Source organism: Acartia tonsa, chromosome 8 (genome assembly GCF_053477335.1).
Source record: "Acartia tonsa isolate MP-2025a chromosome 8, ASM5347733v1, whole genome shotgun sequence".
NCBI lineage: Eukaryota > Metazoa > Arthropoda > Copepoda > Calanoida > Acartiidae > Acartia > Acartia tonsa.
Genome location: NC_137267.1, coordinates 4,934,798 through 4,958,484, shown reverse-complemented (window position 1 = coordinate 4,958,484; position 23,687 = coordinate 4,934,798). Strand labels below are relative to the sequence as shown.

General features: G+C 29.1%; 1 protein-coding gene and 3 long non-coding RNA genes across 4 annotated transcripts in view; all 4 read left to right on the top strand.

The window, feature by feature from the left end:
- Positions 1–23,687, top strand: part of LOC145325860 (uncharacterized) — a 270,432-nt gene that overhangs the window by 235,321 nt on the left and 11,424 nt on the right. The gene's annotated exons all lie outside the window — the stretch shown is intronic.
- Positions 16,453–16,848, top strand: LOC145325369 (uncharacterized). Its single transcript, XR_013881456.1, has 3 exons — positions 16,453–16,596; positions 16,654–16,701; positions 16,778–16,848. It is a non-coding gene; the product is annotated as an uncharacterized LOC145325369 (long non-coding RNA).
- On the top strand, positions 17,835–19,413 carry LOC145325490 (uncharacterized). The gene is made up of 5 exons (XM_080168472.1): positions 17,835–18,055; positions 18,115–18,316; positions 18,389–19,035; positions 19,094–19,196; positions 19,281–19,413. Exons 1-5 carry the CDS (start codon positions 17,956–17,958, stop codon positions 19,411–19,413), a joined length of 1,185 nt encoding a protein of 394 aa, XP_080024598.1. The 5' UTR covers positions 17,835–17,955.
- On the top strand, positions 19,457–20,252 carry LOC145325368 (uncharacterized). Its single transcript, XR_013881455.1, has 3 exons — positions 19,457–19,736; positions 19,799–19,930; positions 20,161–20,252. It is a non-coding gene; the product is annotated as an uncharacterized LOC145325368 (long non-coding RNA).

Sequence of the window (23,687 nt, the reverse complement as noted above, 5' to 3'; positions counted from 1 at the left end):
CAAATGCGTTATAAAATAAGATTATTCAAACTTATTTTTTAAAATAATTTTAAAAAGAATGTATCTTTTATGTGTATGGTTTTCATTCTTTTTATTTTAATTAAATAAAAATTATTTAACTACATTGGAAATAAGTCACTTTGTGAAAACACTCTTTTTTGAATTGTTAGGAATTGAAATAAAACAAGACTTCTTATTGGTTAGATTTCAGAATTATTTGTTTTATTGTAAATGTTAGATTTTTAAATGAAATTAATTGTTTTGGAAAAAAAATTATTTCCAATGAACAGAGTAATGTTTTTTTATTGTATCAATATAAAGTGAATTATATAAAAATGTTCTGTAAGCCACAATATTACCCGAAGTAAAAAAAGAGCTTTTGCTTCGGTCAAAATGATTACAGCAACACTAAAAATTAATTTTTAAATCCCCCCAAAAAAGTTTATTGGGGACTTAATTCAAATTTGGGCTCTGCAGTCTGATTCTATAGGTGTCCTAGTATATTTTAGACCCCCCATTCAAAAATAGGTTAAAAACAGTTTAAGAACATTTTGGGTTGTTATTATCAATAAAAATTTTGAAAATCCAACCAAAAACACCTAAGAAATGAAGAAATATGTGATATAAGAAAAAGTTACTTGCCCTTTCATCTACAGATACCTTACAATGATGGAAAATTGAATTTTAATACCCTTATGTACTGAAGTTTTGAAAATCAGACCAAAAACACAAAAGATACAATCGGGAAATGTGTAAAATATAAAAATAGCCAAAAAAAACCTATTAAAGATTTCATCTACAAAAACAAAAATCGCTTAGATATTGAAAAAATAAAATGAATAGGAAATTTTAACAAGTCTAGAATAACAATAAGAGCTGCTTGTAACGTACAGAAGTACAAACGTACAAACTGACATACAGACGTAATGAGGGACTGATCCCAATTATAGAAAGGCTTCGCTTTCAAAATTATCTATTTTACCTTTTCTTATCATAAAATTGTAAGTAATGTATACATTAAATAATAAATTAGATGGTGGTTTCATTTCCCCCTTTTTGTTTGACTATAAGTAGAGCCCCCATTCTCGTCTTTGTTTCCATGAAAAGGTAATAAAGTACATATTAATATTTTTAATAAAAAATTTGATTGCATAATAATAGTTAACCGGAATTCCGTATCGTAATAAACAAATAATTTTGTCACTTATAATGTTTTTTTTATCATATGTTTCCTTTTTTTCATCTCTTTATTTGTGAAAAATTGACGTTATTTCTTGTTGGGAAAATTTAAAAAAAATTCTTTTAATTTAAGCTTTTCTAAATTAAGATTTTATTTCATCAAAATTACCTACAGTTTAATTGAAAAAGAATAGGTAATAAATTAATACTTAAAAATTTTTTGATTGTTTTTTCATTTCAATCAAAACACCTTTTCTCCTGTTCCCACTGTTCTACATGCATAGTTTGAAATAGAGAGGACAATAATAGACAGACGGAGCAATCTTAATTGTAGAAAAGCTTCGATTATAACAAGGAATTAATATTTAACAAGGATGACAACATCCATAAGTAGCGAAGCAGAAAATTTCGTGGATGGGATTTACCGTCATGGTTGTTTTCTTCAAACGACGGGAAATTTAATTTTGATATCTTTAACTGAAATTTTTTTGAAAATTAGACTAAAAACACCAAAGATATGGGGGAAAATTTAAAAATAGCCAAAAACCTGCAAAAAAGGCAGTCTGCCCGTCATTGTTGTTTTCTCCAAACGACGGAAAATTTAATTTTGATATCTTTAACTAAAAATATTTTTAAAATCGGACCATAAACACCAAATATATGGGGAAATTGTGGAATATTAAAAAATAGCCTAAAACCTGTTAAAAAGCCGTCTGACCCCTATTGATGTTTTATAGTTAATTGTGCTCCTTAGTGATTGGAATGTTGTCAAACAATTTCAGAATTCTATCTTTTATAGGAGCTGAGTAAATCCTATTTCCCCCATAGCGTTACGGACGGACGGACGGGCGGCTGGACGGACTGACGGATGGACGGACGGACAGACAAAGTGAATTATAGAGTAGCTTCGCTGCTAAAAATGTGAAGCTTATTAAATTAGACTGCCTGACAAGCGAACTCTTTAACACTGGGAATATTGTTGACACATCAAGAAAAATAGATATATTTTAATTTAAGTCCGTGCTCCTAGCTAGTACCTCTTTAAAAAACCTATTCTAATATGGGTAAATCTAACCTAACCTAAATTAATTGTTGTCCAATTAGGTCATAGGATTAGAAGTTATATTATAAGCTTGATGATTGAAATTCTTTGTATTATAACATAATGCCTGACCTACAGTAAAACAATTATGACAACATCCATAAAAGAGAAGCTCTGAAACGGTAGGACAAACAAACATTAACCCTTGAGTGTCAGACAAAATTGTAGGCAAAACTGCTAAAATACAGGACACTGTTTAAGGACATACATTTTTAGGACTTGATTTTGGAGATGCTTCGCTTATAACATTATACCTTGATGTAATAGGAAACGGTATTAAAAAAATCAGATATATAGGATAATTATAAGATATAAAAATGCTGTTAAAAAGGTTGGACGTGCGGACTTTCTAGTAAGGATTATAGAGTTGCTACGCTTCATAAATCTTTACTTATCTGTTATAGGAATTATCATGCAAAGTTTGAAATCGATAGGACAATTCTAACATGTCTAAATTAACAAAAAGAGCTAACCGTTATGGACAGAATGACGGACATACAGACCCTAATTATAGAAAAGCTTCGCTTTTAAAATCAAACAAAAAACTACCCGGCCTTTTATAGATTTTTGTCAAATAAGAGGGAGTGTTGTAAAATTATGGTCGGTCCGTCCGTAATGGTTAGCTCTTTTCGTTAATTTCGGCATGTTAGAATTGTCCCATCGATAACAAACTTTGCATGACGATTCCTATAACAGTTATGTATAAATTAGAAAGCGTAGCTTCTCCTTAATCATTAACAGAAAGTCCGTTAGTGCACTAAAAACATTTTTTTGTGTTGTATATTATTAAAAAAGATATGTTAGAATTATCCTATCGATTTCAAACTTTATATGATGATTCCCATGACAGTTAGGTACAATTTAGAAAGTGTACCATTTTGACAACATGTTGTTGTATAATATGCTTCTCCTATTCATCTGATTTTTGGAATAATGATTTTAGGACAAAAAGGTAAAGTAATATAAGCAAGGCAACTCTACAATTAAATCTTAAAAATGAAAGTATGTCCTTTTATTGTATCCTATATTTTTTTTAAACACATTTATGTATAATTTCGTTTAGACTTAGAAATTAATGTTCTGCTTCTGAAACTTTATAAGAGTTATTGTTTTAAATTGTTAAAATAGTTAAAACCTTTCCTGGACTAATAAGAACCTACAGACAAAAAAAGCTTTCTACTTTATACAATAGGATACATCTGTGCTTCGCTAATAATGGATGTTGTCATCCTTGCTAATTGAGAAATAACATTTTAGTAGCGAAGCTACTCAATAATTTGAAATGTCCATCTGTCCGTATGTCTTAGTTTGGGGGAAACGTGATTTTCTCGGCTCCTATAAAAGATAAAAGGCTGAAACTTCTTGTCAACATTCTTATACTTGATTATTAGTAGCGAAGCTACTTTATAATTTGAAATATCCGTCTGTCTGTATGTCTTAGTTTGGGGGAAATGTGATTTTCTCGGCTCCTATAAAAGATAAAAGGCTGAAACTTCTTGTCAACATTCTTATACTTGATTATCAATTTGCATTAATTATTACATTGTTCCTAAACGTCCTAAAAATCAACGTTTAAAAAAATCATGTTTGAAAGTGACATACAGACATTTGTTAATGATTATATAGAGTATTTTAGAGTTGCTACGATCTATAAATAATGCATTAAGATAAAGAATGATGATACAAATTTTAAAATTCATAGGGTAATTCTAGCATGCCTAAATTAATGATCTGAGGGCGGACAAAGTAACCATAATTTTAGAAAAGCTTCGCCTCACAAGATTCATAATGATATTATTTTTTCTATTCATTGCCCTCTTTCAATATTAATGTGATATTCTTTAATATCTTATTCCCATTATTATTAAATTTTCTTTAAAAAAATAGCTCATAAATCTTTTAATAGGAAGTTTGCCCATTTCGTCCATAAAGTGTTAACACACTATTATATTCGTGTTCCCCACCCAACTATGATTTCTAACTACACCTCTCATAGTACAAAACTGTATAAAAAGTTGTCAAAAAAGGAACACGTAAAAATTTAAGATATCTGACAGTACAAGCAGGACATTCAGGACCCTTTTAGACTTCACCTTTTGGTCTTCACCCTCCACCCATGGGCTTCCAAGGTTTTTTGGTTGGGGGAGGGGGGGGGGAGGGGGTAAAGTTTTAGAAAAAAAAAAATTTGGGGGTGCCTACAGCAAGCTTATTTTGGGAGGGGTAATCTTTATTTTATAGAGGAATTTTTTCATTTGGGGGGGGGGGGGGGTAAAAATTGAAAATCAAAATTTTGGGGGGTGGGGGGTAATCAGGGTCGTCCAAGCTTTTTTTTTTGGGGGGGGTAATTTTTTTTTAAGGGGGGGGCAATTCGTTTTTTTTTTTGGGGGGGGGGGGGGTAAAATGGCACGCGAAGTGCGCCGCGAATTGTTTTTACCCCCCCCAAAATTTTTACCCCGGGGGTAAAATTTGCTGGAGGGGGGGGGGGGGGGTAATTACCCCCCCTGAAATCTGTTGGCAGGGGTAAAATTTGTTTTCCCCCCAAAAAATTTCCCCCCGGGGTAAAATACTTTCCTAAATGGTTGGGAGTGCCTACGGCACCCCCAGGGTAGGGGTAAATTTTAAATGGGGGGGGGGGGGTAAAATGAAAAAAATTTTAAGGGTGCCTACGACACCCCCAAATTCGTTTGGGGGGGGTAATCGCCCCATTACCCCCCCCCCCCTTGGACGCCTATGGGGGTAATCACCCCATACCCCCCCTTTGACGTCTATGCCTCCTCCCCCCAAAAATATTTTTTTTTCACTCTTATGAAACTCAAATTTAATATGGGATGAGGTCGACTTTTCCCCCTCCTAACTTAAATACCCTTAGAGGCTTCTAGAGGGCGTAGCCACTAGTAGTTTCTGCGCTTTATATATTATTGTACCTATCTGCTTCAACAAAGTTTGATGTCGATAGGACAATTTAAACTCTATTTGTTACAAAAAGCTTCAATAAGATGTTGTTGTTTTAATCTTGTCAAGAGTCGGCTTGGTTGTGTAAATTAATTGCCATCCTTGTTTGCCTAGTATTCAAATTAATACAAATTTTAAGTCATTAATCGAATATTCTTTATGAAAAGATAATAATTTGTTACAAATTATTCCAATTAATTTTTAATTTTTTTTAGGTTTAAGGTTAAGGAAAAAATCAAATACAGTAATATATCTAGGCGCTCTATATTCGAAGGAAGGACACAAAAATATCCTAAAACTATACCCAGACTTTTTATAAAAATGTAATAGCCTAAATCCATCCTAATTAAGAAGCTTACATATAAAGAAGGACCATATCGGTACAGACAAAAAGCTTACTACTTTATATAATATGTAGAATAATTTTTATCCTCGGCAATAGCTAAACAAGATCAATAATATCCAGGTGGGGAATACATATAACACTAGTACCAAACGTTTTTTAATATCGTTCTTCTATTCATTATTTCGTTTATCATAAAGGGGGATGTACTTCAATTTATTGTTAATTATCTTATCTTTTAAGATCCCTGTTATTTTTCAGGGATCTTAAGGGATAAGAAAATAAATTAATGTACATCCACAATGGTGAAACATAAAATTAAACATTCTGTAGATTAGAATTACTGGTTGAAATGTTTAGGCACTATTCTCAATGAACCAACCAATCATATTTTAATACACGTTCCCAAAGATGTAAAGACAACAAATAAGAAATCCTTATTTTGAAACTTTATGGACTAGTCTAAAAAACAGTTCAATGTCCCTTCCTCCCTAGTATACTAAGTAAGAAGATAAATAACAATATAAAAATATAAGAAAAAATATAGATAAAGGTTAATTGCATCTGTAAATTAGTTTCTAAGGAATCACAATACAATATAATAACTAAATACTTCAGCTTGCAATTGTAATGTGATTATCAGATAAAATACTTTCAAGAAACCCGTCTGACAGTGACCTCTGAATTGTTTTTAACAATCATACATTGATTGATTAGATTTTAGGGATTGGTAAATTGGATAAAATAAATTTGTATAAAGAAGTAAGGTTTTTTTGTCTGAATCTAAAGATCTCTAAATTGGTTGTACTTTTCAAGAAGCTTTTTCAATTTTTTATGTTGGTCTTGACCTGACCTACCCCTCCCCCATCTTGTTATTATGTATAGGACATAATTTGTATCATTTAAATAAGGGAGAAAATTATTTTATCTTTATTTGTCCTATTCCCTATGTCTGCAAATTGGTATTTAAAATTGTACATTTTATTATGTTATTCTTTTTTATTGTCATGACCTATAAGTAGAGTTCTATTACCTCTTCGAACATTATCAAGCTTAGTTTTAACATTATTCATTTAAAATAATCCAAATATAAAAGTATCAGGATGTCTGTGTGTGTGTGTGTGTGTGTGTATCTGTGTGTACTAAATGATCTCGCTAACCAGTTAACCCATATGGTTCTTATTTACACTGTGGCTTCTTGTTGGTCCATGGACTATTTTTTTGGAGTATACTACCACCCTCCCAATAGAGATCACAAAAGAAAAAAACTAAGCTCTCAAAATAATTTTTTTATTTTAGCTTTTTTTTAAACTAAATTAAAAATGTGGGGGGGGGGGGGGGGGTTGATTTCAGTAATTTGGCATCAAAAATATTATTATTTCTATGACTTATTTTATCCTATATATATATTCCCTTATCTTTTAGGATTATATTGTCCCATGACAATGAGCAAAACATATTTTTGTCATTAAGGTTTATCTGAGAGTAATTATATCTTGGAATAAATCTTTTTAATATAAGATCATCAGTCGTTGGTTTTTACTAGAGGTGCAATATTACATTTTCTTTGAAAAAGTCAATATACTATTACTTTGATGATGCACTAGATTTTCATCAACTCTAATAAAGTGAAACTTGCTAAACTAACGATACCACCCATTTACCCTCTATACCCCATCTCATAACCTTCTATTGAATGAACGAACTGACCAATAAATGAGATCCATGTTACGATCCTAAATTGATTACAAATGATCCTTTGTCAAAGTATCTATGTACGCATATTCTGTATCAATTTTTTGCCTATGATAACACTTTATTATACTGTTACTACTTATAATTAAACCTGTCCTAAAGATTTTATAAAAGAAGTGATTTTCTCCTATTTAATTAAGATAGTTTTCTTTGTGAAGATTCCCTATAACAATAAAAATACATTTTATAATTTACTTTGTCCGTTTGTCTGTCAATCATGCATCAAAAGACACATAGGAGGGGACATTGGGCTGTTCATTACACTAGTCCCCAATGTTTTATAATATTTCTTATTCGTTGTCTTTATATCTTTGATAAGTTTTATTGTATTTTGATTGGCAGATAGATTAGTTTACGTGTCTAAACTTTTCATCCACTTATTGTAATCCACAGAAAGAATAATTTTGTGTATAATCATTGGGGATATACATCAATTTATCGGCCATTGTCTTATCCCTTTTATCTTTTCTTTGAACGTGTGCATATCTGCTTGTTTTAATACATTTTTAAAGTCATGCATAATAAAACAAACTATCACCTTTGACATTTCTTTCATGTGTAAATGTTAGACAAGTTAGAAATGTTTAGTATTGAATGCTTTGATAGTGTTTAGTATATTAGTTGGATTTAGAATATGTGGATATATTGTCAGGGGAATTTTTCTCGTAAATTTAGGTTACTAACATTGACATATCTTATTGGTATATATGTTAATTCAGTAGATGGGAAGTGAATTGGGTGAAGGGGGTGGATGGGGTAATCGTTATTTCATCCAGCTACAATTTTCACTCGTTATTATAGTACATGATAATCTGATTCAAGTAAAAATAAATCCTGTGTTAAGTTTATTCTTATTTTTTATATCAAAGAATATTTATAAAATGGCTGACAATGAGAGCTTTAGTCATAATGGTAACAACTCGAATATAGTTTCACAGGTAAATACAGCTTCCAATTTTGTACAGTCCAAATGTATTCTATAATTATACATTTTAAAAAGTTTTTGAAATCAAATATTAATTCAATTAATTGAAGAAGTTTTTTTGTGGCTATTTTTTGTGGTTATTTGGCCTCGAACTTTTAAAACCTTATACATTCTTGGTATCTGTCATCAATCATTTTGAATCTATGGTCTAACCAAAAAAAGAGATGATAATCATAGTTTGAAATTAAAAATAAATCCAGCAAGAATAAATGATGATATGAAAATAGTACATTTTGACATAAGGAAATAAAACGAATGAAAATCATATTATAAAACTAGATCTATTGATCAAACGCTGTATGCTGCTTTAACCAAGACTCTTTTAAATAAGACTTATTCATTTCTAATCAATTATCATTTAAAGGAAGAAAATGACCCTGGAGGAAAAATCTTGATAACTTTAGTTCAATTATTCATTCTAATCTTTCTTGGTTGGTTGGCTGGAACTTTTAAAGTTGTTGGTAAGATCAGAATCTTTTAACAAATGCTTGTGAAAAGATGGGATGATTAAAATTGTTTGGCCTGTACAAAAATGTAAGTTTGATGAAGAAGCCTTGGGATGAGATGGATCAATAGCTTTTAAAACTATGTTTGAAAGTTATAAAGTATCACTAAAAAAAATATTTTATGCAATACCAGCCCTTATTTCTTGGTTAATCATAAAATGTACATAGTGCATGTCCTAGTTCTCTGTACATTTTTTCATCACAATGAAATGAATTAACTTACAGTTTTGAAATAACTTTTCTATGGATCATGCTGTAATATAATGTTATTACATGATATGATAAATTCAGGTAAAGAGCAGGCTAAGGGATTGGACATCTTTGTTGGAAAGTTTGCCCTTCCAGTTCTTATATTTTCATCCTTGGCTCAACTTGACTTTGGTCAGGTATTGTTTTTATCATTAGAATTTAAATTTTGATGCATGCTTTTGTTGTTTAAAATTTCTGTTTGTATTAGATTGATTGGAGCTTTGTCATGGGAACAATAGCAACTAAGATTTTAGTTTTTATTGTGGTTTTTCTGGTTGAATATATAATGCAGGATTCTAAACACTTTTCAAGGTGATTGTTTTTACATTATTGGACTTAACATTAAAATAATACTTAGTTGTAAACTTTATCAAACCAACCTCAACTATTTTTGCAAGGCCCGCCATATTTGCAATGCTGTGCACAGAAACAGATGATTTTGGGATGGGACTGCCAATACTACAATCTGTTTATGGAAATCAGCACAAAGTATTTTCAATTTATATATATTTGAAATGATTAAAAATGTCTATTTATTATTTATTTTCAAATTCATATATATTTTTTCTAGTATATAGGATTACTGTACCTTGTTGGACCTATTTCATTTTTTGCACTCAATCCTATAGGTAAGTCAATTATTTATTAATCTCTTTGCTATAATACTTATTTACAAAAATTATTTAAAAATATATTTTGCATTTAGGCTTATATTGTATAGAGACAGACAAGTATTCTTTTGAAACTGATGAATTTTTCTCTAGAATAATGGGTAAAATCAAAATCATAATAAAGGTAAAGTAGAATAGTTGATATTGTGTAAACAATAATTTAAATTCTAGCAATAAATATTTTGTTTCAGATTCTTATAGATATATTTCTAAATCCAATTATAAACATGTCTTTATTTGGGATACTTGCAAACTTAGTCCTGGACAAAAAGCTACCAGGTATGAAAATATTAAACTATAATTTGATTTAGAAAATAAACTTGTTTTGTCCTAGATATGATAAAAAAGCTGCTTGTACCCATTGGTGGCACTTTTAGCACACTTGCTCCTGTATTACTAGGACACAATATAGTTGGAAAAATGCATAATCTGAGGTACTTCTTTTCTCACTTATACAATTTAGAAATAATAAAGATTAATTTTTAATTGATCCATTTATCTATCTAGAGGAAGTAGCATGAAGACAATTCTTGGTATATTAGTCATGAAATGTTTGGTTACTCCATTGTTATGTAATATTATAGTTGAACAGGTTTGAACATTTGATAAAAATTTTGTTTTTATTTTTTAATAGAAAATACTTACCTTTTTTTAGGTTGAACTTTATTTGAAAGGCTTTCAAAGCCCTGGGTTATCAAATTTTGCTGTTCTGTATGGCTCTTTACCACCTGGTTTAGGTTTGTCTATGGATATTTACTTCTCATAAGACAAACAAATTTAAGTAAAAATAGGTCTTAATATGTCTTAATATATTTAAAGCTTGAGATATAACTTTAAGTTAGGGTAATAATAGTTTTAAACTTTATAAATTCATATAAATTTTCCGTATCAAATAGCACCCTGACCTTTTACTTCCTTATTAATTTGATTGATAATCATAAAAAGATAAATTGTTTGTGTTTTCAGAAGTTGGTGCCTATGCTACCATTTATGACATTAATCCTGATCTTGTAACTGGTTGCATTGGTAACAATGTTTAAATTTTTTTATAAGAACTTATCAGCAAATCAGAATTTTGTATGAAAAAAAAGAAAATGTATATTTCATTTAGTTGTCATCACTTTTCTGTCTGCCCCCTTGATGTATATGTCTGCAAAGATCTTAGAAGGTGAGATACACAATCACATAATAGGACCAAGAAATGTTTGCATGAATTTGTTTTATTTTCAGTTTTATATGTTGATGGTGATGAAATATTGACTGAAAACTTGCTACAAGTTATTTTTGAAATATCAGTGGTATCTGTAATAGGTAAACTTCTGTACCTACTACTAAAGTACTTACAGGTTGTACCTCTGACATCTAAAGACTCTGTATTAAAAGATTGAAAAATAACCTAGAATTATTCCAAGACTTATATAATAAATTTTAATAGCTTAAAACTACTTTTGGACCTATGTGAAGCTTTCCTAATTTAGAAAACTTTATTGGATTAATAATCAAAATCTTAAGCTTTATACAAAAAAAACTACTAATATATATTATAGATCATTCATAGAAATTTATCTCTTTTGATGTTGAAATTTTGTAGGAAGTATCATAACAATTCTTATATTTCTTGTATCAAAGAGGTAGGTATCATTTTGACATTCTAGTGACAATCAACTATTTTCAATTTACCTGTCATACAAAAAAATATGCTTTATAACAAATATTTGTTGAGAATATGTGTATTATGAATTTAATCTTTTTGATTTTCAGATATCAAGGAATGCCACATATAGTGACTCTAATTTTACTCATTATTTCTCTTGAAAGTAGCATTGGTGGAATTATTGGAACAAAGACAATTAATGATGAAGGATCTATTATGCAGCTTTTTGCAGTAAGTAAATCAATGAAGATTTTATAAAGATCTAAGTTGTTATATACACCTATTTTTTTTCATAATATTTGTTTAGAAAATTATAAATCACCATGGAATTTACTCAGGCAAACTCTGTGCTCCTGTCTTATCTTTAATCATATACCTTATATTGACTAATAAAACAGATATTCTGAAAAAGTTCAAGGTATGGTAACAAGTTTCCATTAGTTTTAAATTATAGATTTAAGCTTTTACATTAAAGTGGCTGTGAATTTGCAAATAACGTTATATATATAGGTAGATAACTGACAATTGAAGATAATTTTTTTTTAAAATATTGCAATTAAATGAAAAAGGATTTTTAAATTTTCTGAACTTTACACTACCATGAACACCATTTTTAAGAAAACTGAATAATAAATGCATTAAATACGAATAATTGTAGTGATTTATAGATAATTGCATTCAAAATAGTTAAAACCTTATGTTTTTTTTTTAAATGTCATTTAAAAGTAACACACAAGACAGTCATTTTAATGATAAAAATGCAAAAAATAAAAAAAAGTAACAGATCAAAACTTGACATGTTATTTACTGGCCCGGCTTTTTGCGTTACCTCTCTCTCTCTCTCTCTCTCTCCTCTCTCTCTCTCTCTCTCTCTCTCTCTCTCTCTCTCTCTCTCTCTCTCTCTCTCTCTCTCTCTCTCTCTCTCTCTCTCTCTCTCTCTCTCTCTCTCTCTCTCTCTCTCTCTCTCTCTCTCCTCTCTCCCTCCCTCTCTCTCTCTCTCCTCTCTCTCTCTCTCTCCCTCTCTCCCTCCCTCTCTCTCTCTCTCTCTCTCTGTTTCTCTTCTTTCACTTTGCTATTTCTACCTCTAGGTTAGTTGTTAATTAAATATTATTTAAAGTGTAAAAAGATTAAACCATTCAAATCTATAAAAAGTCATTCTAATCTAAATTTATATTTTCTAATTTCTATTTAATCCACAAGCAACTGCGTCTCTAGTATCTAAGGATATTCAAAGGGATATAAAAGGGCAGAAAAATAGCTTAAAACCAACAAACGACTTTTTTAATAAAAATAAAATAGCCTAAAACCTTTCCCAAAAACTATAAGAAGCTTCACTGTAAAAGTGAACCATATCGTTTCAGCGGTTAGCGAGATCCTTCTATACAGATAAAAAAAGCTTACAACTTTTTAAAATTGTTAAATCTTTTCATTTAAAACTCACCCTTCAGTATGTGATTGTATGCAGGGAGGAAATGGATATTTGGCTTTTTATTACATTAGTTCCCAAAGTTAATGACATTTTGTTAGTTGGCTAATTAACTTTGGGGACTTTCATAGAATTTTGTGTATATTTTCATTGTGAATATCCATTAATTTAACGGCCCTTGTCTTATGCCTCTAGTTCCCTGGTTAATTATGTAGCAATGGGTGTGCAGGTGGGGCGTTAAGTGTGTGTGTGTGTGTTAGTGTTATACTACGATAGTGTGTGTGTGCGTGTGTGTGTGTGTGTGTGTGTGTGTGTGTGTGACGAATTGCAATAACTATTCATTTTGGAATAAAAAAATAATGTTTATTTTTATGGAAAAACTTTAATAAAATGATTGAATTTTTTGCTGAAGTATATAGCAAATATAATAAATTTTTACTTTTTGAACAATTTAAATCTTAAATATCATTCTTTCTATAGATTTAAACAATTTTTCTATTGTCTTTATACCAGCTCAAACATACCGAAATTCGGTTAATGATTTTATAAAATGAACCAAACTTTTTCATTACATTTTAAAGAAAGTTCGAAGACAAATATTATTAGAGGTTTATTACAAAATTATTTCCTAAGTATTGATTTTTTAGTTTTTATCTGCAAGGGAAGAAATGGCTTTTTTTCTTATAGTTTAATTGTTGCTCAGACTTTAATGTTAACTTCGTGTGGAATTGAGCATGGCATTTTAATCAAATTTTTTTCTAACTTCTTGGAGCTTTTAAGAAATTATTGTACAAAAATTACTTAAAAAACAAGGAAAGGCAAGTAAAAATGAATTCTGAAAAATCTAATTCCTGATCTCTTTAATTAAACCCATGACTATGGCTCAACATGTAGCACATCCATTCATTGTTAGGTAGGTGAAAGATTTGAATCTTGTCCTGACACTGCGTCATAACTAAAGACATTAAAAACGGTTCATTCTACTGCCATGTTAGGTGTGTGACATAAATAGTTAGAGTAAGGATAATGCCTTGGCCCATAACAGGCGCAGCTTAATATTATGCACGTTTAGGACTTCTGAGACAAAGGTTTTGCAATAAAAGGGTTGGTTGTCTGTTTGATGTTACTAAATCTAACATCTTTTAGTGTTAGAGTATAACATCCTATTACAAGTTGATAATGCTCTGGATTCACTAGATGATCACTTAAGATTCGAAGGAGAATTTCGCCCTTAAGATATGGTAAGGTAATTAACAATACTATTTCTGTCTATAATGAGTCATTGGTAATATTTTTAATTTGAAATTTGTAGGTATTATTCGTCTTGATTAGTCCTGTGATTGGAGCTCTTATAACAGCAACTATCAATATTTTATGCACTATAGAAGGGCATTCAGCAAATAGTTTTGGTAAAAGGTATGTTTTGTTTACATGAAAATTTTTTTAAATCAGGCGTTATCCTCTCAGAAATTTTTTTTTCAATCTTAAATTTGGATAACCCCTCCTTCCCCCTCCAACAGAACAAAAATTTTCAAAATTGAAAAAAATCCTAAGAGGACAATAACAAAAATCAATTTTTACAATTTCACAGAACATTTTGTAACCAATTTTATTTCATCTTATTTTTTGTTGTGATTTCAGCCAAGATATAATTGATATGGTTATTGATGTTATTTGCTTACTGATAATGATTATTTTCTTGTACAAAAGTAGTAGGTTAGTCTTTAACATTATTGAAAATAAATAATTTATCTTATTTTTAAAAAGAATACAATACAATTATATTTTAACACTTAAATAAGTGCTTATTTTAAGGCTGAATTATACAAGCAACAGTACAGAATCTTTGGGACAAGAAGGTTACCTAAATGATAAAAAAAAATATTTTTAATTCAATGAAAATTCTTTTGTTTCTTTTTTAGAAAAATATTCTCCACAAATTTTCCGTCATTTTCTACTTGTAATGATCTACTGTGGGTAATTATTTAGACTTACAATAAATTATTACAATAATAAACAAATTGGATAAAATAAATTACCTTTTTCTCAGGTCTACATTTTCCAATTTGATGCTGAACATTTTCAGGTAATATTTAAATAACTATTTTGGGTATATTCTGGAAAAAAAAGTATATTTAACAAAGCTTTAATGAATTTCTTGAAATCTAATTCTATTTAGAGCTTCCCACTTAGTTGAAAAAACAGTACCAGGCATTTACCAGGTTTTTACTTTAGAATATCACACTTTAAGAATTTTTTAATGTCATATTTTCATTTACGTTTTAGGTTTTGATTACAATTGAGTGTACCCTCTGGATAGGACAAGGATTTATTATCTTTGCAGTGTTTGCCCCTGACTGTACTTACATTCTCAATCCAGTTGCTAATTACTTCAGGTTGAGTTTTTCTGAAAATAAGTTGTTGCATTCAGAATAATGAGCTAACTATGTTTTGCTTTCAGAATGATGAAGACATCTTTACAAAAGTACTTAGTAATGAAAATTGAAAAATCTACACAAAAAGAATAAGTTTCATTCTTCATTTCAATGTTATAAGTTTACTAAAAAAAATATTATTTTTGTTTAAGCTTAGTATATGGCTAAAAGTGTATTTATTTATCAAAGTATTTAATTTGTATTTGTGATCATTAAAGTTACAATTTCTAAGTTTTTTACTATGTGTCCTTTTTGTTGTTGTTAAATATTTGGTATATGGCTTTTATGTGTAATTAGTTCCTTTGTATAATGTGTATTATATGTATTATTATAGTATGTGTATTTGTAATCACTAATTATTTAAAAATTTTATTTGTAGTTTTAATTTAATATATTTTATGCTTATATACAATACCCATTTCATTGTAAATGTATTATCAATTTAATAATTCTAATTTTCCAATTTACTTGGATAATTTGTTATAATGGCCATAATAAGGTTTTAAAGGTTCTTTTCACTATTTATAAAACATATAAATTTACATAATTTTAAAAAGACTGCATATTCCAAAATTTTTGGAAAATGAATTGAATTATGGATATTTATGATCAATAGGTATGTTTTTTTTTTTGCATAGATAAATTCAATAAAATTATACATCCTAGTCAATAGTATATTATGTATGTATGAAAAGATGTTAACATTTTTATAGTTTTTCTTTATTTAAAGTGTTTAAATTTAAAAAAATGGGATATAAAGATAAGAAAATAACTTTTACATGTATTCTTTTTTTTCAGTTATAATATTTACTGTAATAAATTTGTTCAAAATTACTTAAATACACAGGTATTACTTTAAAACTCTATTCATATCTTGTAATAATTGGAAAATATCAATAAATATTCAATATAATAAAGGACACTTTGGCACTTTGACTCAATTATTTATGTTAGTAAAACTAAAAAAAGAATTTGCATACTCATTTATTTTATTTCCTAAAATATATATTGAAAATTACTTTTGAATTTTCTGGTTAGAAAAACAACAAAATCTCGAGGCTTATTCTAAATAATGCTTTTTTATATAATTCACAAAAGCATAAATTACCTTTAGTAATTGAGCTTCAACAAGTTACACATTTAAGGAGTGTCTCTTAAATTAAACAATAAAAAGAGAAATAATTTGATCACTAGTTATAACCAACCAGCTCAGCAATGAGGAAGTCTCTATTGATGTTTTTGAGTCATGGGCTCATTATATTTTCTTTGATGGTATCACAAACTAGTGGGCAGGATGTCATGATAGCTTATATGGCAAGGAAGGAGCCTGCAATCAAAGGTATATTTTAGAATCAAGTGTATGAAAATCATTATTATAATATGACTTTTACACTAGAATGTGGTACAGACATTTCAACAAATAACATTGGCCCCATAAAAAAAGGTATCTTATCATTTTTAATACACAGAAAGAGAATATAAATATATCTTTTCTGATTGATTTCATGTACTATTTTCAGAGTCTACAGAAATTAACATGATAGATCTAAACATATCTGCTTCAATCACAAGCTTCACATTTTGTTTCAGGCAAGTCTAAAATTTATTTTCAAGATTTGATTATCTCTTATTTTGGTAGTAAATATTCCTTACATTTTATATGTATTATCACGTAATAATAATAAGGTACTATCAAGAACTGTATCTGCCTTCTATAATCAGGTAAAGAATTTTGGAACTTATTTTTAAAAAAATATGTTACTTGGGAGAGTGGGATGAAAGTATCCTTTTAGTAAAAACATAAAGGCTAAAATCATTTTGTAATCTTTTTGCTGCCAAATTTTATTAACACATGTTTTAACAGTATAAAAGAAAACAAATCGGAGAATCCACCAAAATCTTTGTTAAAAATGGAACCAATTGGAGATGATTTTGAATACTTTGTTGTTCAGGTTCATTCTGTTCAGGTATAAGAACAATTATAAGATTGAAACCAGTTTTTTGGCCTTGAGATGTCAAAGGCAGGGTTCTGATCCACAAGATATTAATTGGTTTGGAAAGAATACAAGAATAGTTATTTCTTTCATCGTATTATAAACCGCTTTCCGTGGATATAGAATGTACAATTATAAGATTAAAACCAGATTTTTTAGCCGGGAGGTGCCTAAGGCACAGGCTAAAAAACTGGTTTTCATCTTATGGTTGTACATTTTTATATTCGTAGAAAGCTGGTTATAATATGATGCTAGACATAGTTTTTTCATATGGATGAGAACCGGTTCCTATCCACCGGATTCGAATGAATACGAGAAAATGTTTTCTTTGCACATTTATAATTTCTGTTATCAGACAAAAATTAAATTTCTAAAATAAAGTTAGAAAAAAATATAATTTTTATAGTATCTGCTTTTGAGGACTGTTATGGCACCTTTCCAATGGCATAGTTTGTGTATTTCTGTAGGTAAGAATTTGTTAGCTATATCAAATAATTTCAAATATTTAGCATTCTATCATTGATCATTATCTTTTTTAGATTTTGACACTTTTACTGGAACAATAGTCAGGTTTATTTAAATTAATAGATGGATAAAATAATTATTTTACTGTATATAATTTTATTTTTTTTATATAAAACTTTAAATAATGTGATAGAAATGGAGAGATAAAGTTTAAAAAGAGTACAGATTTCCTGAAAAATATGACGGCATTCAACTTGGACTCAAAGTTTGGGATAGATGCCAACATTTTAAATGGAGGCAAAGTTTCAGATATTCAACTTTGGGATTATGCTTTTACAGGTACATTTCCTAAATTCTTTTAATTTTATCAAAGACATTTTGCACTAAAATTATTTTAGATGATGAAATGAGAAATTGGACTCTTTGCTACACTACTGGTACTGAAGGAAATATATTCTCTTGGCAACAAAGTTACGATCCCACTTTCTTTAATATAAAGCCCAAAATTGTAGATCAATCTTATTTCTGTCAACCTGAAACTCTAGGAATTACTATTCTACCAAAACCCAATGGCTACACAGAAGGAAATACTTCTTGCAGGTAGGAATTATTAGTTTTAATTTATATTTTCCAAGATACTTTGTTAAATATATCATATTTGAAATACATTAGGCAACTGAAGTCATCTATTTATGCATATACCACATCAGTTGAAGAAACACACATTAGAACAGGACTGTCAAATATAAAACAAAGTGATCAAGTTTGGGCTGGATATTCTGATGAGCTAACAGAAGGCATATATCTTTCACCATCTGGATTAAATATAAACAGTACAAGTCTTTTCTGGAAATGGGGTGAACCAAATGGCGAAAACCTGGAAAACTGTGCAGTGTTTGGAGGACAGGACAATCTGGAAATAGTTGATCATCCTTGTGCAAGCCAAAAATATATTACATGTGAAATAAACAACCAACTGGATTTCAATATTCCAAATATCAATGATATTTTTAACCAATATGATGATATGAAATTAGTGATGGAGTTGAACGATAAATTAAAATTTGTATTCTACAGTTTTGATGGATCTAGTATTGAGAATCATCAAGGAAACACTTGGAGGCTTATTTCTAAGGATGGATATGTACTGATGCAAAGAGACGAAATAGGATTTCCATTGGGACACAAATCATGGACCAAATGTGATGGTACAGATGTTGTTGTTGTGTTTGATGCTTGTAACAAATCTGAATTTGGATGTAGTGATGGATCTTGTATTTCTATGTACAAAAGATGCAATGAGCAAATTGATTGTTCAGGTAAAAACCCATTTGCATTGCAATAATTTAAAAGATAAATTTAAATACATATATTCAGATAATCTTGATGAGAAAGACTGTAACTTTACAATAAAGTTTGAAAGTTACAGTCCTCGCCTCCCTACAATAGATAGCTCAGAAAGATTTGATTTGAATATAGGGTAAGCTATGTTCAATTAATTTAGAAATTCAGATTAGAATCAAATTCAATAGTTTAATATCTCAAAAATGTATAAACTTTATAGATTCGTGCTTAAAGTACTGACTCAACTAGATGCATACAATACTAATTTCAAATTAAAATTTGAAACAACTTCTAATTGGTCTGACACAAGATTGAAGTTTAAAAATCTACAACCAAAAGGAAGGTATGTATAAATTTTAAAATTAAAAAAAGAAATTTCAAATGTTTGTTGTTTAGAAATTATATTCCGTATAATGAATGGTCACAATTCTGGGTACCTGATTATGTCTTGAAGAACACTGAAAATACAATTCACACCAAATATCTATCACAAGAAGGACAAGGTGTTTTTGTAGCTTGGCTTAAGTCACCAAATGTGTCATATGATACTGAAATGGAAAACTTGATTACTGATTTTATTTATGCTGGCAAAGATGTAATTCTCTCTAAGATAAATGATTATACACAACAACTTTTCTGTGAATTTAACTGGCAGCATTACCCTTTTGACACCCAGGTACATTTTCATTTAAATATAAAATTACAGTTCCTCACAATGTTCATGTTTTATTTATTTAGGTCTGTTCTTTGGAATTCTACTTGGCAAATGGAAATGATAATATGAAAATAAATATTACTGTTGATAATCAAGTTGCATCTTATTCAACTTTTGACATAAAGTTTAAAGGAATTGTGGAAGATCGATTTAAGGTTTATTTTTAGATTATATGTTGTGTAAACTTTATTCTTGAAAAAATCTAATCTTAATATGTATGAAAAAATTACATGTCATTTGATCATTCTCACATCATACAGAAATTAGTTCTTTAGTCAATTTGTTTTGATTATGACTTATATAACTAAAAAGCAACCAATTTTGTTTGACAAAATGATGTATCATTAAATTTTTAAAACAAATCAAAATTCATAATCATTTTTAGGGTGTAACTCTCTACAGCATACGGTTAAAAATGAAAAGAAATTTGAATCCAATCTTGCTGAACACTATCCTACCTACAATAACTTTAGGAATGTTCTATTCCAAAAGCTCAATTCAGCATATTTTCAACTTTTAATCCTTACTCAAAATCAGTTGCATACACAGAGTTTTGCTAAGGTGTGCATGAAGCACATCTGAAAATATTGATAAATCCTTTAACACAAATAAAGGGGTTTGTGATTTTTTGTTGGGTGTAATGCAGAAAACAAGAGAGGTGTTATTTAATTTTTAGGGTGTGGATTCATCCCCCTTATGTTAAGGATATTTTTCACTAAAGGTTTTGATTAGTTAATTTTATGCTACTGATTATTTCTTAGGGATAAATGTATAATAATTTATATTGTAGTATTAAACATAGAACAAAAGTATCATTTAGTGTTAATCAACCAACTGACTAATTATTTTGTTGGCCATGATATGTTTGAGGGTATAATTGGAATCAATGCTACTGTTCTTATGACTCTTGCTTCTCTCTTCATCGATACTTTTAATTCTCTACCACAAACTAATTATGTTAAAAGAATTGATATCTGGATGATTGTCACCTTTATCTACCCTTTTATAGTCATAGCTGTACACACAATTGTTCATGTGATGCAAAAGTCAAGCAAACACTCCATGAGAATCAAGATTATAAGCATTAAGTTTAACAAAGTTGGACTACCTATAATTTTTGCCATTTTCACAGTTTGCTTTTTTGTAGATGGTCTACGCCACTACAATTCAGTTTAGAAAAAAGAATCTAATAATCACTATCATGATTTTATATGTGTTTAATGTTTATTTGTATTGATCTATAGAATTTTTCTTGTATCCTTTTCAATACAAATAAGATTTCCTAAAATCTTTTCTTTTTTTCTTTTGAATTTAAATCATTGGTTCTGTCTCATTTTCTTTGTGTAAAATACTAAGTAACTTTTTAATGGAGCAATAAGACATATGTTGGTCACAGTGTGACAGCAAAGCTAGAACCATCCAGGTATTTTCATGTACTTTCAAATTAAAACTGATTTCATAAGGCTTGGAGTGAGGCTTATTTAGAACCCTTTGTTTTAATTTAGCTAAAGTAATTAGGACAATATTTTCACTTTAGTATAACCTTCTAAACTATCCATTTGACAATACAAATTACAAAATACTTTTATCACATTTAGATTTTTCAAATACAATGATTACATCATGCATTTATCTAATAGATCAAATTATCCTTTATATACATGATTTATACAAACTAATATTTTACACAAGTATAATTTAATTTAGGATTAAATAAAACATCCTATTATATAAAGTAGTAAGCGTTTTTTGTCTGTCCTGAAGGATCTTGATAACCGCTGAACCAATATTTTTATCCTTTGAGGTGAAGCTTCTTATAGGTCCTGGGAAGGTTTTAAACTATTTTGAGGAGGGTGTCATCACCCCCCTCCCCCCCAAAAAATATTTTTTTTTACTATTTTGAAACTCAAATTTAAAATGGGATTAGGTTGACTTTTACCCCCTCCTACCTTAAGTGCCCCTAGAGGCTTCTAGGGGCGTAGCCGCTAGTAATACAATAAAGTGTAGAAAGAAAATACATATAATCTCTCTTAAAAAATATAAATCTACATGGTTAAGCACAGAGGCGCTCTGCCATTGTTTTCCAAGACTAAAATAATCAGCAAAATAATTGTAATCAAGGTAATCTCTTGTAAAGTTGTCTATTTCTTGAACAATAGAACATTGGCTTAATGCTGAGAAAATTGGAGGTACACATATAAGCTTGGCAATACAATCAGTATATATGTAATCATCAACACATTTTTCAAAGGAATAGTGTTGGTCTGATTCACATATAGAAGTTTTTGCTGCTTCTAGAATTTCAATTTCACCATAGAAAGAATACATAGTAGATTTAGGAAACTTAGTTACCCTGATAATATCTCCAGCCTGTGAAGACATGTCTACATTAAAGAAAGTCTTTGTTCTAGGATCAGTAACAAGAATTCTAAAATCATATTTAATAGGAAGTAAATGCATTGTTCCAAAGCTTAAATTTGTATTTTGATAACAGAATCCAAATTTAGGAAACAGCACAGGATTTGCATCATAATACATTTTCATTTCTTCATTAGACACATCAATTACCCTTCTGATAAGTGATTCAAAGGTCAGATTTGTGTGAGCTCCCCATGAATGTACTATGCTATTTGTTAAACTTCCTGCTACTATTGAAAACTCTTCATCATAGCCATAGTCTGAAAGCTTTGACCTGTTGTACTGGTTTAATGGACAGATATATACCGAAGGGTTTAAATTATCTGTTAATTCAGTCTCAGTGGTAACAATAACCAAAGGTGGGTTCAAATAAGAGTTTATTGCTTTTGAAGTTTGGTAGCAAAACATAAGCATGCAAACTAAAAACAAAATTACTCTGAGTACTCTCATCAATATCATATTGCTGACTGTGATTCAACTGCAAGGAAATTTAGTAAACATTACTTTATATATATTCCAAGTATTTTTGTTATCCTACTTTACGTCACTGAAAATTGTTGCTCATGCTGATCATATAAATTGTGATGATTTGCAATTTAGTCAGGTTTATGAATGGACATTTGCATAATGATATTTTCAATGGTATCTATTTTTTGTAAAAAAAAATTGTCTAAAATGATATTTAAATTTTTCTTAGATTAGGAGAGGGTGGATTTGTGGGTGATTTCATATACTTTAATGTTAATGTTTGGTAGCTTTAAATCTAAGTACACTATTAATATTAAAAATTAAGATTTGATTAATAAAATTAGGATAATTTTAACACATAACAGTAATCTGCAATTCTACACAAATATATGAAAATATTTCTTAGTATATTGAACAGGATCTATACATATTAAAACCAATGAAAAATTTAAAGTTTTCTTTTTTCAATACTTAAATTAATAGCACAAGAGCTTTAATAATTAGGCATAATTTTAGGCAATTTTTTAATTATTCTCTAATTAGGCCCCATAAATAAATACCTATAATTACCTAAATAGATTTCATAGCTATTAGTTTTCAAAGTAATAACACTAATTTACAAAAAAAATAACACTAATTTTCAAAGTAATAACGCTAATTTAATTTCCATAATGTTCTGCATGCATAAGGGATAATTAATATGATACAAATTTACAATAATCTGTTTTTGAGATTTTTTACATGAATAAATATATCCTAAATTACAAATTAAACAATGTTTCCCTAAGCTGCTATTATCATAAAAACTGTTGTATTAAGATAAGATGCTTTTCTTTTACCTTTCAGTGTTATTAGTTTCAGGTGTTATTTCTTAATCCATTTGATTTTATTAAAGAAAATACTAAAAGCATTAATCATAATTCTTTATATTATAAAACATTTGTTACAATATTTTAAAATATCTAACATTATGAAAATATAAGGTTTTGATAAAATCTGCAATATGACCCAATATCTACAACATTG